This window comes from Typopeltis vanoorti, chromosome 25 (assembly GCF_054136105.1).
Source record: "Typopeltis vanoorti isolate ZY-2024b chromosome 25, IOZ_Tvanoo_1.0, whole genome shotgun sequence".
Classification (NCBI taxonomy): Eukaryota; Metazoa; Arthropoda; class Arachnida; order Uropygi; family Thelyphonidae; genus Typopeltis; species Typopeltis vanoorti.
In genome coordinates this window covers 26,408,301-26,427,390 of record NC_143573.1, presented here as the reverse complement: position 1 = coordinate 26,427,390, position 19,090 = coordinate 26,408,301, and the positions used below count along the sequence as shown (strand labels likewise).

Genomic DNA, 19,090 nt, shown 5'->3' with positions numbered 1-19,090 from the left:
TCGTTCATTTCAGTTTAGTCTTTGTTCTTCATTTGTCTGTCCATTTTTTTTTACATTGTACAGTGCCATATTCCTCCTATCAGCGACTTTTCAAATTCAAATTTTTTTTTTCATGGAATCCTTCTTCCCATGTCTTGAAGACATGGAAGAGTGAAGAAAGACCCACGAGTGGTGGTGTATGGTGATTCAATTATTAGAAATGTAGTAAACAAGAAGATGCGCTAAAATGAATAGCGTGATTGAGATGTGTATATAATGGGTTAGCAAGCAAAGGAGTTGGTAGTTGTAGGGACAAATGACTTGAGTGGAAACAAGGAGAATGTAAGACTGGATACCAGGAGGTTGTTGAGAAGGATAAAATATAATAGTGTGATAGGAAATGTGGTCAGTGTGTTGCTAAGGTATGACATGAGGCAGAGAGCAAGAGTTATGAATGATATGTTAGCAGAAGTGTGTGAAGATAAAGGAGTGTAGTTTGTTAATTTGCAGTATGAGTTTGAAAGAAGAACTGAACAGTATAAGAGTGATGGACTACATTTGAATGGTTTTGGTTAGGTCAGTGTGAGTCATTTGTAGATACTGCTGCTGGAAGGGAGAGTTATGAGTACAGAAAATTAATCTGAGCAAGTAAAAAGTAATGTGAACAAGTGGGAGAGTAAGGAAGCCGAGATTGAAATGGTGCTTATGAATGAAGAAGTGAGTAGCATGAGTGTAGGGAATGACAGAACAAGTGTGCAAGACAAACAGAGAGATTCAGGGTGGGCAGAGAAACACAGCATGAGAAAAGTTAATGCTCCAAGAGGATGTGAATGCAGATGCAGACAAAAAGGGGGAAGGGGATAACCTAGAATGTAAAGAAAACAGTTGGGTTTGAAGTAGGTTCTGGGATGAGTAAGGAGAAAAAGAAATGGCTCAAGGAAAGTATGGGGAAGTCACATCTAATAAGGGTATCAATGAAACTTGTTATAGATCGAGGAATAGCTCTTATGTTTGTATACAAATGCCAGAAGTATCGAAACATGGGAAATGAAATGGTTAAATTGACAAAGTGAATTCATCCAAAAATTATTGGATTAAGTGAGGCATGGTTAGATGCAGATGACATCCTGACAGGAATAGAGATGGGAGGGTCTGATGTAGTTTGTGAAGATAGAGTAAAAAAAGATGTGGAGTGCTATTGATGATAGAAAGAACATTATGTCCATACAAGATAGAGATGCAAGAGGAAAATAGTGGTAGTGGTTTTGAAGCAGTATGGTGTGAGATAGAGGTGAACAGAATGAAATGCTTCGTTGCATGACACTACGCACACCTGATAACGTGGAGTGTAGTGACCAGGAAATGTATAAGCATATTAGCCAAGCAATGGGAAAAGGGTGATTTTAATTACAGCAATATAGATTGGGATGATTGATGAGATAGCCAAAACCAGAACCAAAAGTAAAGAAAATGACTGAGTTTTTGAGGGACAACTACCTTAAGCAAACAGAGGGTACATGAAGACTGAGGATGTTGCATTTCATAATCTTATCAAAGGATGTAATTATAAATGAGGTGTCAAATCTCAATCCAGTTGGTGAGAGTGACCATGAAGTGATTATGTGGTTGTCAGCCATGTCAGGACCTCTGTCAGGAAAGGGTGTATGTGGAACTACAAGGCTGGTGATTATGAGAAGTTCAGGAGACAATTTGGAACTGTGGCATGGAATGAGGAGTTGGGTGGAAAGGAGCTCATTGCTGCTTGGGTGATATTTAAGAACTATTTAATAGAAGCAATGTCTAAATGTATTCCAAAGGCCAAAAGATTAAATAAGGTGGGTGTGAAATGGATGAATAAAGAGATTAAGCATGAAATACAGAGAAAAAAAGCATTATGGAGGCAACATCAGAGTGGAATAATCAATTCCATGAGGAACACAAAGAGAAGGCAAGGAGGATGACTCAGTTGGTAAGGGTTACAAAAGTTCAATATGAGCAGAAGTTAGCTAATGTAGCAAAAAAAAAAACCCAAGGATGTTCTTTTGATATGCAACCAGTAAAAATAAAAATGAGTAAGGTAGGATGACATTGATTGAAGATAACGGTATAAAGACAACTGCTGCAGAAGATACAGTTGAGATATTTAATGAGCAGTTCACAAAGGTCTTTCATCATTGTGAATGTGACATCACAGAGTTTGAAAACAGTGGATGATAAAGAGGAGAGACTGACTACGAGTGAGGAAGAGGCATATGGTGAATTGAGAAAACTTCATATTTATAAGGCTGTGGGACTTGATATATCACTGCATATTTTGAAGGAATGTGCCAAGGAGTTGACATCTACCTTAACATATATGTTTAATATGAGTCGTACATTGAGTCAAGTTCCAAAGGAGTGGAAGGAAAGTAAGATTGTACTACTACGTAAAGGAGGTGACAGAATTCAAGCATCAAATTATAGGCCAATTTGTGTGTCAGGTGTTGTGGTTAAAATGTTGGAATGGCTGGTGAGAATCAGAATCTAAAATTGGGTTGACAATAATGGTATTATCTTTGATGAACAGCATGGATTTGCTAATGGGAGGTCATGTTTTAGTAATCTATTTACTTATTACAATAAGGTGACAATTCCATTGGACAAGGGAGATGAATACACAGTAGAGTACTTAGACTATGCAAAGGTTTTTGATAGATTACAGCATGATTAGTTGATAGTCAACACTACAGTGGATGGGATTGGATATAATGCTAGTATATTGAATTGGAAATTGGCTGTCTGATAGGTATCAACAAGTTGTGTATGGGGGAGCAATATCCCAGAAGAGTAAAGTCATTAGTGGTGTTCCTCAGGGGTCTGTTTAAGGGCCATTACTGTTTAACCTGTATGTTAATGATATTGGGAAAGATTTGAATGGGGATATACAGCTGTTTCCAGATGATGCAAAGTTGGGACAAACTATGAGGAGCAGAGCAGATGTTCAGGCCTTACAAGAAGGTTTGAAGAAACTGACAATGGGCAAGGAATTGGGGATAGCAGTTCAATGTTCCAAAATGTAAGGTTTTAAAATTTGTCAAACAACTGGATGCAGAATTTATGCTTTGGGGGGGGGGATATGTTGTTGGAGGTGGAGTAAATAAGAGATCTTGGGGTGATGTTGGATTAGGATCCAAAATTTAGAGCGCAACAGAACAAATTCTTGGAATGATGCAGTTGATACTGACTTGTAGAAGTAAGGAGATTCTTATTCCATTGTATAGGGCTCTGATTAGGCTACATATTATTATTATTATTATTATTCAGGCCTCCAAGGAGTCAAAAGACTCATCGAGGGAAGTCCTTCCTAAGACAAAGTCTATCATACCACTCTTCAAACTCACTGACCGTTCTCGCTCCCACCACTCCATCAGGCAATGCATTCCATGGCTCAACCACCCTCCACACAAAGAAACCACTCCTTACCCTCTTGCTCACAGTTTCCTTTCGTAACTTCCAGGGATGGCCTCTTGTCATCACTCCTTCCCGCTGATCAACCAAGCGAAAGAACTCCCCAGTGTCAACCCTGTAACCACCTCTCAACAGTTTAAAAGTCTCAATCATATCACCTCTCCTTCTATCCACCAAACTCTGCAGTCCACATTCTCTCAGCCGATCCTCATAACTATCCTTGTACAGTCCTGAAACCATCTTTGTCATCTGTCTTTGTATCCTTTCCACAGTTAATTTATCCCCTTCAAATCCTGGGGACCAAATCTGAGAACAATAGTCCAAGTGTGGTCTGATCAGAGACTTATACAACGGAATGATAACCCTCTTATCTCTGCATAGATTTGGTCAACTGGTTTTCAAAAGGATGAAGAGATGCTGGAGAGGGTACAGAAGTGATTCACCAAAATAGTGAATCACTTCTGGAATGTTGAATATGAAGAAAGACTGAGATGGTACAATTTGCAGTCTAATGGATAGGAGTAGTGATATGATACAGATGTAGAAGTTAGTAAGGGATTGTTATAGGATTAATGTTAAAGAGGTTTTTCATAAAATGGTGGGAGATTGGGGGAGAACAAGAGGTCATCCATGGAAGCTGTATAAGAAAGGTGAGCAAGACAGTTTGAATGGAGTTGTGAATGATTGGAATGCATTGCCTGTGAGTGTAGTGTCTGCAGAGAACTTGAATGTGTTTAAGGCACAGTATGATGAGCTGTGTGCATGACAAAAGGGACCTCCTAGATGAGTCTGTGACCTCATGGGGTCTTAGGATGATAATAATAATGTCTTGATTAGTCTCCCTACTAAATTTGTTGACATTCCAGTTGTTAGATCGAGCTACATAAGGGTCTGAATAGGGGAAGTTTAATTATGGCCATCCAGTATACTAGTCTGCCTGCCTATTGAAGATAGCCTGCTCATTTCAGGTTAAAATATCTGGCTTATAATTTTTTTTTTTTTTTACTTTATCCTTGTTTCTACATGTACATGTTGCTTATCATTATAGCACTAGACTCTCAAACAACGCAGCATCCTCTGTGTTATCATACTACAGAGCAGTATAAAGATAAAGTGGTGTCAACCCACAAAGGGTGGCAAGATTTTTACCTAAATGCTGAGATTTTACTGAAATTTTAACTAAACAACTATTACAAGAATTTTAATAACAGAATGCTTCATTCTGGTGAGTGTTGCTATTTTTTATGATATATTTAGCTGTGTTGCATTTTCAAGTTTTAAAACTTCATAAAATTACAGTAGTATGTAAATAATAACAGCACTAATCAAACAGGAATTTTGAACTAGATGAGGATTTATGCATTTTTAAAAAAGGAGGATTATGTAATTGAATGCCAAAGCATAAGCTCAGCCTAAGTAATATTTCATGATTTAAATCATAAATGCCAATTTTTTTTGTTGTTGTTAAAAAATTGCATTTTGAATAAATGAACTGAATATAAACATCCAAACTGTGTTCCAAACTCTTCAAGTTGCTGATTACTGCAAACATGAAGTGAAATTACCTCTGTATGGCATGGTCATCTTCCTTCACATCTATCTCAATTGCCTGACATCTTCTCTCTCTTTTTATTATGGTTGTTGTTCTGGGTAGATCAGGTTAAACATATACGCTCAAAATTTAGCTAATAAACAATTTTGGAGCATGGAGTTTGACATCTTTTATTATAGCAAATTTCTGAACATTGCATTGTTCACAATATCAAGATAAAAAATGGTATTATATTACAGCATTGGCTTGCACTAGAGCAAATTCATAGGAACCTCATGAACAGTTTGTTACAGTGAATTTCCTTTAGAATAGAATTATGTCTGTGAAGCTCAGATAGAAAATATTTTGCTAGTTTGTTATTAATGATGTTTGAAATAGTAAGAGTCAAAGGTATTCTTATGGATCCTCTCGTCAAGGCTTTTTCAGAAGGTAAATATATATTGAGGATAACTGATTCCTGAACTATCTGAGTACGCATCAATTCTGTGCAGGAAATGTTCAATGTGTAGGAAACTTCCTAGAAAGCATACGCTGTCCAACATTATACCTTGGGGTTATGTCACTAGCTATCAGAATAATCTTCCACAGTGAAGATATTTTTAAGCATCCACCTTTATATCATTCGTTTATAAGATAAAATACAGATAACTATATAAGATAAAATAAGTTAACTTACTATAACTACCTGAAATCCAGAGAAGTATAGTAAAAATATCACAATATGCTATTTAAATACTTCTACGAGGTCTATTCAAAAAGTTTCGAAACCTAATTTATTTAAAATATGTACAAAAACTTACGAGCTACGGAAACATATCCCCTTGAAAATATTCTTCACCTACCTCAATACGATATTAAGAGCTTTTGGAAGGATCTCTGGAACTGTTCTAGCTTTAAGTTGCTCTGTTGCATTCTATTTAATTTCATTTATGTCTTGAAACCTTTGTCCTTCAGTACAGACTTTAGCTTAGGGAATGAAAAGTCTCAGGGGGCCAAATCTAATGAATAGGGCATTGAAACATAACTGTAATGTTCTTTTGGGCAGAAACTCATGAGTTAAAAGTTCTGAAATTTTGGCACAAATCTGCAGCAATCCTCCTCATTTCAAATCTTCATTAGAATCTGGTGATAAGATCCAACTGACATGCCCATTTCCCAATTGATGATGACATTTTTGCAAATAATAGACACCAAATTGTGGATGCAAGATGGCAATGGTTATCCAGAATGAGGGGTCATCTTCAATCAAAGTTGAATATCTTCAAATCTTTTAAACAACTCAAATACATTTGAGCAACTTAAGGCATTATCCCTGAAAGATGTTTTAAATATCTGATAAGTTTCTACTTGTTTTTTTGCCAAGTTTAATGCAAAACTTAATATATGTTGTTCATTAATTCCTGACACTGAGATATTCAAAAAGAAAAAACTCATGTTCATTCATCAAAGCACTATGAGTGGCTGAGGTGACAGCTTGTTTTGTCACATTATGACGTCTATATACATATCTGCTTACAAAACAATAACACTAACATGTCCAGTTAATTTATAATAATAACTGTCTTAGAAAGCCTCAAGGGCTCCCTTTAGTGAGTACATGAGTGGAGAACCCAAGGTACCTGACGCTGGATCATGCCTTACTTCACGTAATATACATCTGTTATTATCTGTAGATTGGTCCCTACAATAATGTCTCTCATCTACTCTAAGCTCTGATCCAAGTATTACACTTTCTATCTACAATGTTAATACCAAGTAATGATCTTTCCATTTTCCTCTGGGCATCCTTAACTTGATCAATTTTTGTGTCAAAGTTCACATTTCACTTCAACATGACCAGACGTATACAACTGTTGAATATTTTTCTTTTAAGGCAGATTGGGATGTTTCATTTGAGTGCTTCACAGTGTTTTCCAAAGGCTATCAATGAAGTTGAATTTTATAATTTCTTCTTCACATTCTCCCTCTACTGTGATTTTTTGTCCTAGCTAAACATAAGTGATTACTATATCAGTTTCCTGGTGTTCCATTTGTATTTGTTATACATTATTTTTGCTTTGTCTTTGTTTATATTTAATCCTTTCTTTATACTTTGTGTTCAATTCACTGATCATTTCTTGAAGTTCTACTGCAGAGTTTCCTAAATGAACAATGTCATCAATGAACTGTAGAATCAATGGAATTAGCGATAGAATAATGAGGTTTCTGTTTGAATGTAATGAAAATAAAAAAAAAAAGAATCTCACTTATCCAAATATATGCAAAACAACAAGGTTTAGATATGGAAGAAAAGACATTATTTGAGGAAGTTGAAGGGTGTTATTTAGAATACAAGTGTAATCGTTTCAGGAGATCTTAATGCACATGATGGAAGTTTTTCCACTTGGTTATACTATAAATTAAAGATGTCAAGAAATTATATTCTTGGTTTAATCCTTTATCCAAGTGTAAGCAAACAAAGTTTGCATCTGAACTATTTTCAGGACTACGTAACTCGCATATAGAGGCTAATAACATCACATGCTTTAGTATCCCATAATGCAAAGCATATACGGACATGTATAATGCTATGCATTATGGGAAAGGTTACTACCCAGAACAGTTTCAACCTTTATTGAGGTCTCATCAGTGAGAGCCAGACCCAGAAGTGATACCAAGGTTAAAGCAGTGCAGAAGTTGGAGTAGCCAAAAGGAATTACACCTTAACAGGAGCCTTTCTTTGAACCTTATTCCTGCATATTTATATAATTCTGAACCTAACTTATCTTCTCCAGGTGATTTTCCATTTCTTGTTTCTTTCAGGCTGATTTATAATTCTTCTTTCGTTATTTCCTTTTCATTAAATGTTTGTCAGTTATCTTTTTTAATCTTTTTCTAATCTTTTACTACTTAACTATTTATGATTCTTAACTATATACGCTTCTTTTTTCATTTTAATTATTTCTTTGATTGTATCATCCCATATCTTCAGTTTTTTCTTCTTATTGAATTTTTTGGTCTTTCCTAAGCTTTTATTTGCTGCTGTATGTAGTACTGTTTTTATATTAAGCCATTCTATTTCTATTTCTTCATTTTGTTTTATGTTTTATTTAAATATTGGTTAATTCTTTGTTCATATAGCCATTGTATATTTGTGTCATTTAATAATTTAAGTTTTATAAACAAATGTTTTAAATTTTCTTTCTGCTCTTGTTATTTGTAGCCATTTAGGTGGTAATCTTAATTTTATTTTAATGAGGAAGTGGTCACTACTTATTTCATATCCTCTGTGAACTCTAACATCTAAAGAGAACTTGGATGTCTTTTCATTTAAGATAAAGTAATCTAATATTGATTTCCATCCTCTTGCTGCCCAAGTATATTTATGTATGTCTTTATGGTTATAGAAAAAATTCATTATTTTAAGGTCATTATAAACTACAAAGTTGATCAATTTTTTACCATTCTTCTTTAGAGTATGTTCTCCATACATTAGCAATATAAGGAGAACATACTCTAATGCTAATATTACATAATCATTTTTGTTTTATTATATATATTTTGTAACATTAGAAAATTCAATATTATCATCTTCTCTTCCTTCTTCTGGGGTATATAAACCAATTATTGTTAAATAAGCACTATCTATTTTTATTGTAGCTTCTATTATTCATTCATTCCATAATTTATAATAGTTTAACTGTTTTGAAAGGGAATTATGAATCCAAATCATAACACCTGCTTATGCTCTTTGGTCTCTGTCAATTTCACTATATATTACATTAAAATTTCCAGTTCTCATGGTTCCTTTTAATTTTTTTTTTTTTTTTCAGTACTGCTATTTGAAAATTTCTTTCATTTAATATTTGGTCTAATTTTATTTCTTTATATGCCATTCCTCTTATGTTCCAATCTGCAATATGTATTAGATTTTGTTGTTTCCATTTTTGTTTTACCTTTTCCATTCCAGGGTCGTTTTCCATAGATTCATTTCGATTACCTTTCTCTGTTGGCTTAATGTCCGGTGACTAGCCTGGTGATGGATAGTCCAGTGGTAGGGCTGCTACCTTAAGGCTTCTGAACCAGTGGATACTGAGGGGAAAGAGTAGATTATAGAGGGGAGATAGATATAAGCCAGAAATGGAAAAACACCATAGCCCTTGAGTACTCTAATAGCATAAGGAAATTATTGATTAAAGTTTTTAATTAATATTCTAGTATACATTGCTATACATTGTCATTTTCTAAAAAATTAAAAGCTATGTATAACCAATGTATAAGTTTATCTACAAGAATGATTAAACAGGAAAAGATAAAAATCTGGGCTGAATTTGCACATAAGTTGGAAGGAGATGTTAATGAGAAAACAGAAAAATATTATATGGACTTGTGAAGAATAGAAGAAATGAGGAGCCAGGTTTTTTTAATAAATGGGGATGGAAATCTTGTGACTACTGGAATAGAGATTAGGATGATATGGCAACGTTTCGTCTGATCAGTCTAGCAAAGGTTGAAGAAACATTAAGGAAAATGAAGTGGAAAATCTCTCTGGAATCAGAGCTTCTGGCAGTACAGGTTTGAAATGGTTATGTGAGATCTTTAGACTGATCTGGAGAAAACAGGTGATACTAGGGGATTATTATTCCAATATATAACGGAGGCTCCAGAAGGGAGTGTAGTAATTATAGAGGAATAACATTACTGTGTCAATATGCAAAGATTTATGAAAGGATAATGGCAACAAGAATATGAGAGAAAATAGAAGGTCTAAGAGAAGAGTAGTCTGGTTTTAGAAAAGGGTGATCGACTGTTGATCTAATTTTTGCTGTAAAAAAATGATGGAAAGACACTGGTAATTTGGAAAAGGACTGTTAATGCATTTCTTGATTTGGAAAAATACTTCTGATTGAGTTCAATGAGGAAAAAAGTCTGGGAAAGTTTGGAAAGGATATGCATAGAAAAAAGAAGAAATCATGATGAAGAATATGAATGTTAAGTCTAAGAGCTGTGTGAAGACTAAATTTGGTAATTCAGAGTGGTTTACAATTAAAAATGGACTGCAACAAGGAAGTGTGCTATCTGCGTTGCTGTTCATTGTGATGAATAGTGTCTTAGATATAGTGTATGACCAAAAAGGAGGAATAGCTGTGTTTGTAGATGATGTGGTGATTTGGGGATATTAAGTAGAAGAAGAAACTTTAGTCTTTCTTCTGCGTATTACATCTTAATAGTAGAAAGAGTGACAGCATGGCTTTAAATCATAGTGGAATGTAAACATTAATGGTATTAGACTCAATAGCTAAGATTTGAAGAGTAGTGAAAACTTCAAATATCTGTGAAGTATACATTATAGTGATGGAAGTTTAACCCAGGAGATAATAACAATTTCACTAGGTCAAGCTTTTTTTTTTTTTTTTTTCTTTAACAGTTTAAGTAGCCTACTTTGGGACAATGGGTTCCCATTTAAATGCAAGTTTTTGATTAACAAAAGTTACTTTGCTCATTTTGACTTATGCAACAGAGATATGGAGACCAACAAAAAGAGACATGAATAGAACAAGCAATGGAAATGAAGACATTACGAATAATTTAGGGCTAAAAGGTGTTCAAGAAATGCTTAAGAACTCTTGTTGAAGTGGTTTCAACATCTAATGATGATGAACTTAGAAAGAATACCATGAAGAATGTACAAAATGAAACTTGAGAGGAAGAGACCAAGAAGAAAACCACAGAAAAGGTGGAGAGAACAGATAAGAGAAGATCTCAAAAAGAGAAACCTGAACTGGTACAGTGTTCATGAAGGAAGAATTTGGGAGGATAGAAAGAAATGGAGAGATCTCATCCACCTGACAGTTTCTGTTGGAACAGTTGAAGAACTGTGCAGAAACTTTTGGAACAGACCTCATATTTAAAAAAAAAAAATTACATATCATTAGCTAAATCTTGCTGCATCTGGCATTCCCACTCAAAGACCATGATAACTCTCGTGAATAAAAATAACTCACTATAATGTAGGATAATATACAGGGTGGTCATAATTAAAGAGGAGCTGTTCAGAGCATTGTAGCAAAAAATGTGTTGGACGAAATTCAACCAAACTTGGGGTAAATACACTATGGAACATAGTTTTTATTTATAGAAGATAAAATTAATACAGAATTCTGCCACTAAGGGACATTTGGCAATATAAGCAGATGATATTTGCATAAACTCACTGTTTCTACTGATGAGTCGGTGAATATAAGGAAAACTGAAAATAATTCACATCGTTTCACCTTACCAGAACTTGCATTACTAGTCAAGCTTTACTATCAACAACACGGTAATGCTAATGCTGCTCTTTGAGAATTCACTGGCATATCCAGTGGGATGAAGCTCGTCTTCTCCATAGAAGCAGGTTTAAATATGAACGGCTTTTCAAAGAAAGTTGAAAGTTGCAAAGCCCTTTTTAAATCTGAATCGAAATGATTGTCTCTCTCTCTCTCTCTCTCTCTCCCCCAAAAGTTTGGGTGATTCTCATTTTATGTAACCATCAAAAATAGTTTCTACCACATGGCAACAGTTTTTAATTGGTAAACCACCAACTGCTGTATGCACCTTGTATTCATTTTTTTGATTTGCTTGTTTCTATGGATTGATGATGTACTGTTATTTTCAGTACGAAATATCTGTACTTTGAATTCATTAAAGTGAATTACTGTGGTTATCATGTAACTTATATTTTATAGTCATGCCACAGGTACTTTTAAAAATTAAATTAATGAGATGTAGCTATAAAGAACAGCCAAACAAATACCACGCAAAAGTAATCATCACTCATCTGATGACATGAAATGACAACATTAAATAGTTATTTCTTGGAAAAAATCTGTACTTTGCTCTATAGATTATTATTAACGTTGAACTTCCATGAAGTCAGAGACTCATCGTAGGGGTAAACACTATTGCACGATGCTCATCCAACCATGCTTTAAACTGATTCAATGTGTCTACACACAACACACTCAGGCAATGCATTCCACTCACCAACCCTCTCTCCATGCAAAGAACCTACTCCTAACTTCTCTGCTCACACCCTCCTTATAGTTTCCAGTGATGTCCTCTTGTTCTAAATCCCTATCCCATTCTATGAAAAATCTATTCCATGTTGACCTAATAACAACCCCTGACTAGCTTATATCTCTCAATCATATTCCCCCCTTCCTCCTATTCACGAGATTCTGTCCTCATACTCCACATTCCAAAGACCACCTTTTTGAATATTCTCTGGAACCTTTCTAACATATTCTCGTCATCATGAAAGCCTGGTGACCAAATCTGTGCACAATAATCCATATGAGGCACTATCAAGGCCTTATACAATGGAATCATAACCTTTTTATTTCTCCATGTCAGGGTCCTCTGCATCATTGCCATTATCCGATGTGATGTCTTCACAATGTGTGTAATGTGGCCCCTGAATTTCAGGTCCTTGTCTACCACTACTCCCAGATCTCTCATCTCCTCTACCTCCTTTAAAGTTTCCTCCAAAGTATATACTTTGCATCCCATCATTGTTTACCAAATTTCAAACCCTTACACTTTGCAACACTGAACTGACAGTTCTTCTCACCTGTGCATTCATGCAATCTACTCAAGTCCTCCTGTAAGGCCATAACATCTGCTTGACTATACATTGCTCTTCCCAATTTTACATCATCTGCAAACAGCTGCATATCACTAGTTAAACCCATCCCATATCATTAACATACAAATTGAAGGACAATGGTCCCAAAACTGATCCCTGTGGCACACCACTAATGACTTTCCTCTTTTATGGGATACCTCACCTTCTCTGTATACAACTTTTTGATACCCATTTGACAGCCAGTCACTGATCTAACTCAGAAGTCTATTATCCAATCCCATCTGTTTCAATTTATTTAACAGCTTGTTGTGAGGCAGTCTATCAAAAGCTTTTGCAAAATCCAAGTACATCACTACACAATGCATCTCCCCTGTTCAAGGTATTTGTCATGTTATAATACATAAGTTAGTAAAACATGATCTCCCTTTAACAAATCCATGCTGCTGGTAACTACAGAGAATACTGCTTTTATCAACCCATTTCTTTATCCTATTTCTCATCAATCTCTCTAGTATACCTTTGCCACAACTCCAGATATACAGATTGGTCTATAATTTGTAGCCACAGCGTTATCACCACCTTTATGCAGTGGAACAATTTTACCTTCTTTTCACTCTCTTGGAACCTATGCTGTTATAAGACTCTTATTAAACAGGCATAATGCTCCTGCTATCATTAGCAGCACTTCACCTTCCTTCTTGTCTTTTCTATCCTCACGGAAAATACTGTATCCTTCCATTTCTATTCCCGTTACGACATCTTCTTCATTCAACATGTTTCACTTAATTCCAACTATTTTCAGGGTGAATAAACTCAATCAGTGAAATTATTTCATCTCCCTTATTTCTGATACTTGTCCATTTGTAAACAAACACAGCAGTTCATTTTTAGGTCTAACTAGTCCTATCCAAGCCCCTTGTCAGTTGTGATTTCCCCTACACCTGTATCACCACTTACTGCATATATATATATATATATATATATACACTCATTCTCAACTTCCCCCACTCAGAATGCAATATACTCCATCTTCATACATATATTCACTGCTACTTCCAACCTCCATTCTCCCTACGCCATGTCTCCCTGTCCATCCCTGTTTTCCTGTTCCTCTTGCATTCCTGTTCTCTCTTTATCTCTCTCACACACTACTACCACTGTGTCCACTGCCAAGCACTTCTGTCTCTTCAATACCACTCTCCTGATCTTTCACTTCATCTCTTACTTCTGATCTCTTGCATCACATACTGCACTTCCATCTAGCAATATTTTCTGGTGTGCATTCACTCCAAAGCCATTCAAATGCAACCCATCATGCCTGTATGATTCCATTCTTCCCTCAAACACATATTATACATTTACAAACTATACTCCCTTCTCCTCACACAGCTTTACTAGCATACTATTCCTGATTCTGGCTTTCCAACATTTTTATTCAACTTTTGGATATCTGACAAATTACTGCAAATATTATAATGCTGTCATATCATAAACACTCATTTCTGGTACATGCTCCTGTAAACCAAGATTATTTTTTAGAGCAGAATTATTTTTTAAACTCTTGATCTTAGTTCTGTTCAACAAGAATACATAGCCAATTATGCTGTGAACCAATTAAACCTAAGCATTTCACAAGCATATATCACTTGTTTTTAGGCTATTTCCTTTTCAAAATTTAAAACTTCATTATACTACCTTTTTTTTTTTTTAAATATTTTTTTTTTTAATAGTTTGAAATAATCATATATGATATGGAATTTAGTTGAAATTATAATCAAAACAAAATATTCTGCCAGTATTTTTTCAGAAGAGTGAAGTAACGACAGTTCAGTGCAAATCAGTCTTTGTTCTATGAAAGCTGCCTGGCTTAATTTAGTATGAATCCAGAAAACATAAAACCAATTCTGGAAAAAATGTCAAAATATCAAAATTATAGTGATGACATGGTGGATTTTAATACTTGTGCATTCTGTGTAAACATGAAAAAGTCTACAACTACACAATGGAATATTTGCAGGGTTTTATGAAAATTCTTGGTTCCTGATTTTTCTAAGAGTTCGGGGAATTCAATTTAATTTTTTGTAATGAATTATTTTAAATTTCACCAAACAAAATGATTACATTCTGCCTAAAAATATTCTATCAACTAGTAGCAAAAATTCAATGATTAAATGTATAAAATTACTGGTAAATTGATGCATTCATTATTCAAATATATTCACCTTTCAAATACAGAAATATATATCCTGCCTAATGATGGAAAAGGAAAGGATATCAAGACTCCAGAGAAATCACACTGCATGAATCAATATCGTCTGAGAAGTTTTATGTGTATATATAAAAATTTTATTTATTTATTTATTTCCACTTTTAATGAGAAATTACCTTTGTTTCTTCATAAATGATATCTACTTCCTGTCTGATTTCACTTCTACTCCTACCTGAGCCTTCGTCACTTGCAGGGAAGTCAAAATCAGGTAATGCTCGCTGAATTAAGTCAATAGCACCTTTTACTCCTTTAGCTAATAACTATGAAAATACATGGATATGTTGGTGTGTGTGTGTATTCACTTATACAACAAAATTACAATAATTAATTATAAAAAGTAATTTATCAGTATATAAGTGCAAGTTACTGCTTAGAAATAAGATGTTAAATAAGCACTCTATTGCTCAAAATTTATCCCTCCCCATTTTTTTTTAAATTCCATGAACTTTGAAACTAAAGTATTTATAAGGTAAGGAATATGGGTTCTCTGTATGGATAACATGTTCAAAAGCATTTCTTCTCATTGCATATTATAATTATTATTAACATTAGACCTCCATGGAGTTGGAGACTCATCATGGGAGGTACATACTATTGCACAACATCCAACTGTGCTTTAAACTGATTCAATGCGTCTACACCCACAACACACTCAGGCAATACATTCCACTCGCCAACCATCTCCATGCAAAGAACCTACTCCTCACTCCTCTGCTCACACCTTCCTTATACAGTTTCCAGTGATGGCCTCTTGTTCTACTTCCCCCTCTCCCATTCTATGAAAAATCTCTTCCATGTTGACCTGATAACAAACCCTGACTAGCTTATATGTATGAATCATATCCCCCCCCCCTCTTCATGAGGCTCTGCAACGTACATTCTCTCAATCTGTCCTCATATTCCACATTCCAAAGATCACTGACCACCTTTGTGAATCTTCTCCTAATATCCTAACTTTCTTTTGACTATTTACTAAAACGAACTATGAACTATTAAGAGAATAACAATCACATTCTCACTTCGAAGAGTCATAAAAAATCACCATTAGAAATATCACAAACTTAAATAAAACATCCTACCAAACAAAATTTGGACCTTGAGAGGTCCAAATTCTGAAAAACATTTGGACCTCTCGAGACTCCTTTTCAATGAAGCTCAGATCATCTACAGTCTAACTTCTCAGAGAATAATGTCATATTTCTAGACGACTGAAATGCCCACAATAATTTAACCTAGTTTCCCATTTTCCAATTTCACTGGCCAAACTGAAAAAGATGGAGTATTTGCTGTAAGCAATGATCTAACATGAGTCATTGATCCACCAACCAGAATACCAGATCACCTTTCCACTCTCACAGAATACCTTTCTCTCAGTCATTCTCAATCCCGTGTCCCTTGGCAATACAACAATGCCAAGCAGGATAATCTCTGAGATTACTACTTTTCTTTTCCATGGTCTAACTACTGCTTCTACTCTCTTGATAAGAAAGTTATAGAAAATATTCTCATTGAAATGATCATTTCTCAGTTTCACTCAAAATTTCTATCCAAAGCGATGGTTTGATAACAAGCAGCCAAGAAAAAGTTCAGCATACTACAAATGGCTTGAGAGTTCATTGCTATTCTAAGCATAAAAATATGCAAAATAATTGACAAATTCAAATGTGACCCCAAAAGGATCACATGCTGAGAACTCACTTCCTGTATAAATGCCAGTTATGTCTTCTGGCATTTTTTTCAAACAGCTATAAGGTGCAACCAAGGCTTACTCAGCAAACTGCCATCTTTTGTTTACCCTGTACTCTCGGTAACTTGTCAACCAGTTTTCTCAGTTGCCAATCACTGTGTCTAATGAATGGCTTTCTATCTTCAGACTTTTTTTTACCAATATAGGCTTGTCCCAGGACTTAATTCTATCACATACCCTCTTTCTCAAATCAATAAATGACCTTCTCTCACTGAGTAACACTATCTATAATTTTTCTGATGACTTTACATTCCATCCCTCCTACTCATCTGATAAACCTGACAATACCAAAACATCCTGTGTTTTGGTATTGTCAGGATCTTCAGGATCTTCTTCAACCAGTGCCTTAAATACCTATCTTCGGTATTACCAAAACACAACCCTGCCTTTTTTTCTTGCAAAAAAAATCTCAATTATCATCCTTTGCACTTGATGATACACAAATCACTAGACAAAATTGGATCGCTCTCTCCTCAGATCAATGTTTATCGCTAGTTTTTTCTGCAACAAATACAGGACGTCAATAGTTCAACATCCCCTAAAAACTTAGCATCCTTTTCTGCTCAAGTAGTAAAATTTCCACACATCAAACTACTAACTCTGCACAAATCTGGAATTTGCTAGATCTCAGAATGCTGTTTCCATGTTTGGGATACTCCAAAAACATTCCTAAAAATTCTCATAACTAAATTATTAATTATAAAAACTTTAATTAATAATCACCTATATTTTGGCAATGTTACATTGCCATCTTCAGAGATCACAAAACAATGATAAGTGCATGCAGGCACTCCCACTAAGCAAATGAAGCTTAATAAAGACAACTGAAGTTGGTCCTAGAGATATTCCTAGAGGGCTAAATTGGATTGTCTTGGCCATTAGGCTGAAGATCTTAGAATGTAAGCTTCCAAAATTTGGCACAGTCTCATGCACTCAAATTTGTTGAAGTTTGGGAAGTTTTTTAAGAGCTGAAGATGATTCAAGAAATAATCTTTCATACTTGTACTTTCTGCGGTGTAATAAAGAGGCCTTCTTCCAGTGTATGTGGCGGGTGTCCAATGCATGGTCAGCAAGTACTGAGTGGCTGTACTGGATGTAATCCTCATGTTCATATATCCTGATATTGGCTGTCCTGCCTGTTTGGCTGTAGTAGGACAGTTTGCAACTGCAAAGGGCCTGGTATACTCCAGGTAGGTCTAGGGGAAGTGGCTGGTATTTGGTGAAATGGATAAGAGATGCTAATTTCTTATGTGGTTTGTAACCAGTTATGAAGTAATATTTTCTTACGATTTTTGTTAGTTTTTTTGGATGTACAGCTATGGATAGATTTAGAGTAATTTCTATTATGAAGGGAGAGGTTGTGGTTAACTGGTTTTAATATTTTTTGGGGGTTGCAGCCATTGGCTAAGAAAGTGTTAAGGATATGGTTAAGTTCAGTAGTTAGGACATGGTTATCCGAAATGATTAATTTTGCAGTGTTATATAGGGTTTTTATAATCCCATAAGAGTTGGGGGGGGATGACTGCTGATGAATGTATCTACCTGTATGTGTAGGTTTTCTGTAAACAGAGAAAGCCAGTGATTCATCTGGCTGGCATGTAATCAGAGTGTTCTAGTAAAGAGAGGCTGTTGTTGTTGTTTTCCAAGGTAAACTGGATCCTGGGGTGTTGATTGTTTAAAGTGTATTGCAAAATTGTGGAGTGTATCCAGGTCATGCGGCCAAATAGCAAATACATTATCCACATAGTATGGGTAAACAGTGAGTTTATGTGGGGCAGAATTTAAGACTTTTTCTTCAAAGGACTCCATAAAGAAGTTGGCCAGGGGTGAGAGAATGGAGAACCCATGGCTGTCCCCTCTATCTGCTTGTAGAATTTTCCTTGTCAAATGAAATATCTTTTCGTTTAGTGTTTGGTGACCTGAAATAGGGCTGAGATATCAGAAGGAAACTTGGCTTGGGTGAGGTCTAAGGCTTCTTTGAGTGGGACATTGTGAATAAAGAGGAGACATCAAACTAACCATTATGTCGGTGTGTTGGAGTGAGAGGTTTTCTATAACGGCTTTAAAGTGGGTTAAGTTTTTTTTTATGTGTGAAGGTGTATTTTGGTAATTTGGATGTGTGGGGAATCAATGCCATCCCATAATGGGACACAGTGGTACATTTTGCTTATGGATTTTTGGTAGTCCATATATCTGGGAGGAGGGGAGCTAAACTTCTTTATTGACCTTTCAAGAAAAAGCCTTAAACTTTGCTTCACATAAACCCACTGTTTGCCTACGGTATGTGGATGATGTGTTTGCCATTTGGCTGCATGACCTGGATACACTCCACAATTTCACAACACACTTAAACAGTTAACATCCAAGATCCAGTTTACCTTGGAAAACAACAACAGTCTCCCTTCCTAGGCACTCTGATTACATGCCAGCCAGATGAATCACTGGCTTTCTCTGTTTACAGAAAACCTAAACGTACAGGTAGATTACATA

General features: G+C 35.3%; 1 protein-coding gene across 2 annotated transcripts in view; it reads right to left on the bottom strand.

The window, feature by feature from the left end:
- LOC150092615 (sorting nexin-19-like) overlaps positions 1-19,090 on the bottom strand; it is a 252,772-nt gene that overhangs the window by 135,597 nt on the left and 98,085 nt on the right. The window contains exon 5 of one of the 2 annotated variants that reach the window (XM_090414570.1): positions 14,970-15,113. The exons of the other annotated variant lie outside the window; for it this stretch is intronic. Coding sequence (XP_090270696.1) covers positions 14,970-15,113 — 144 coding nt within the window. The remainder of the gene's footprint in view (positions 1-14,969; positions 15,114-19,090) is intronic. 2 annotated transcript variants of the gene reach the window in all.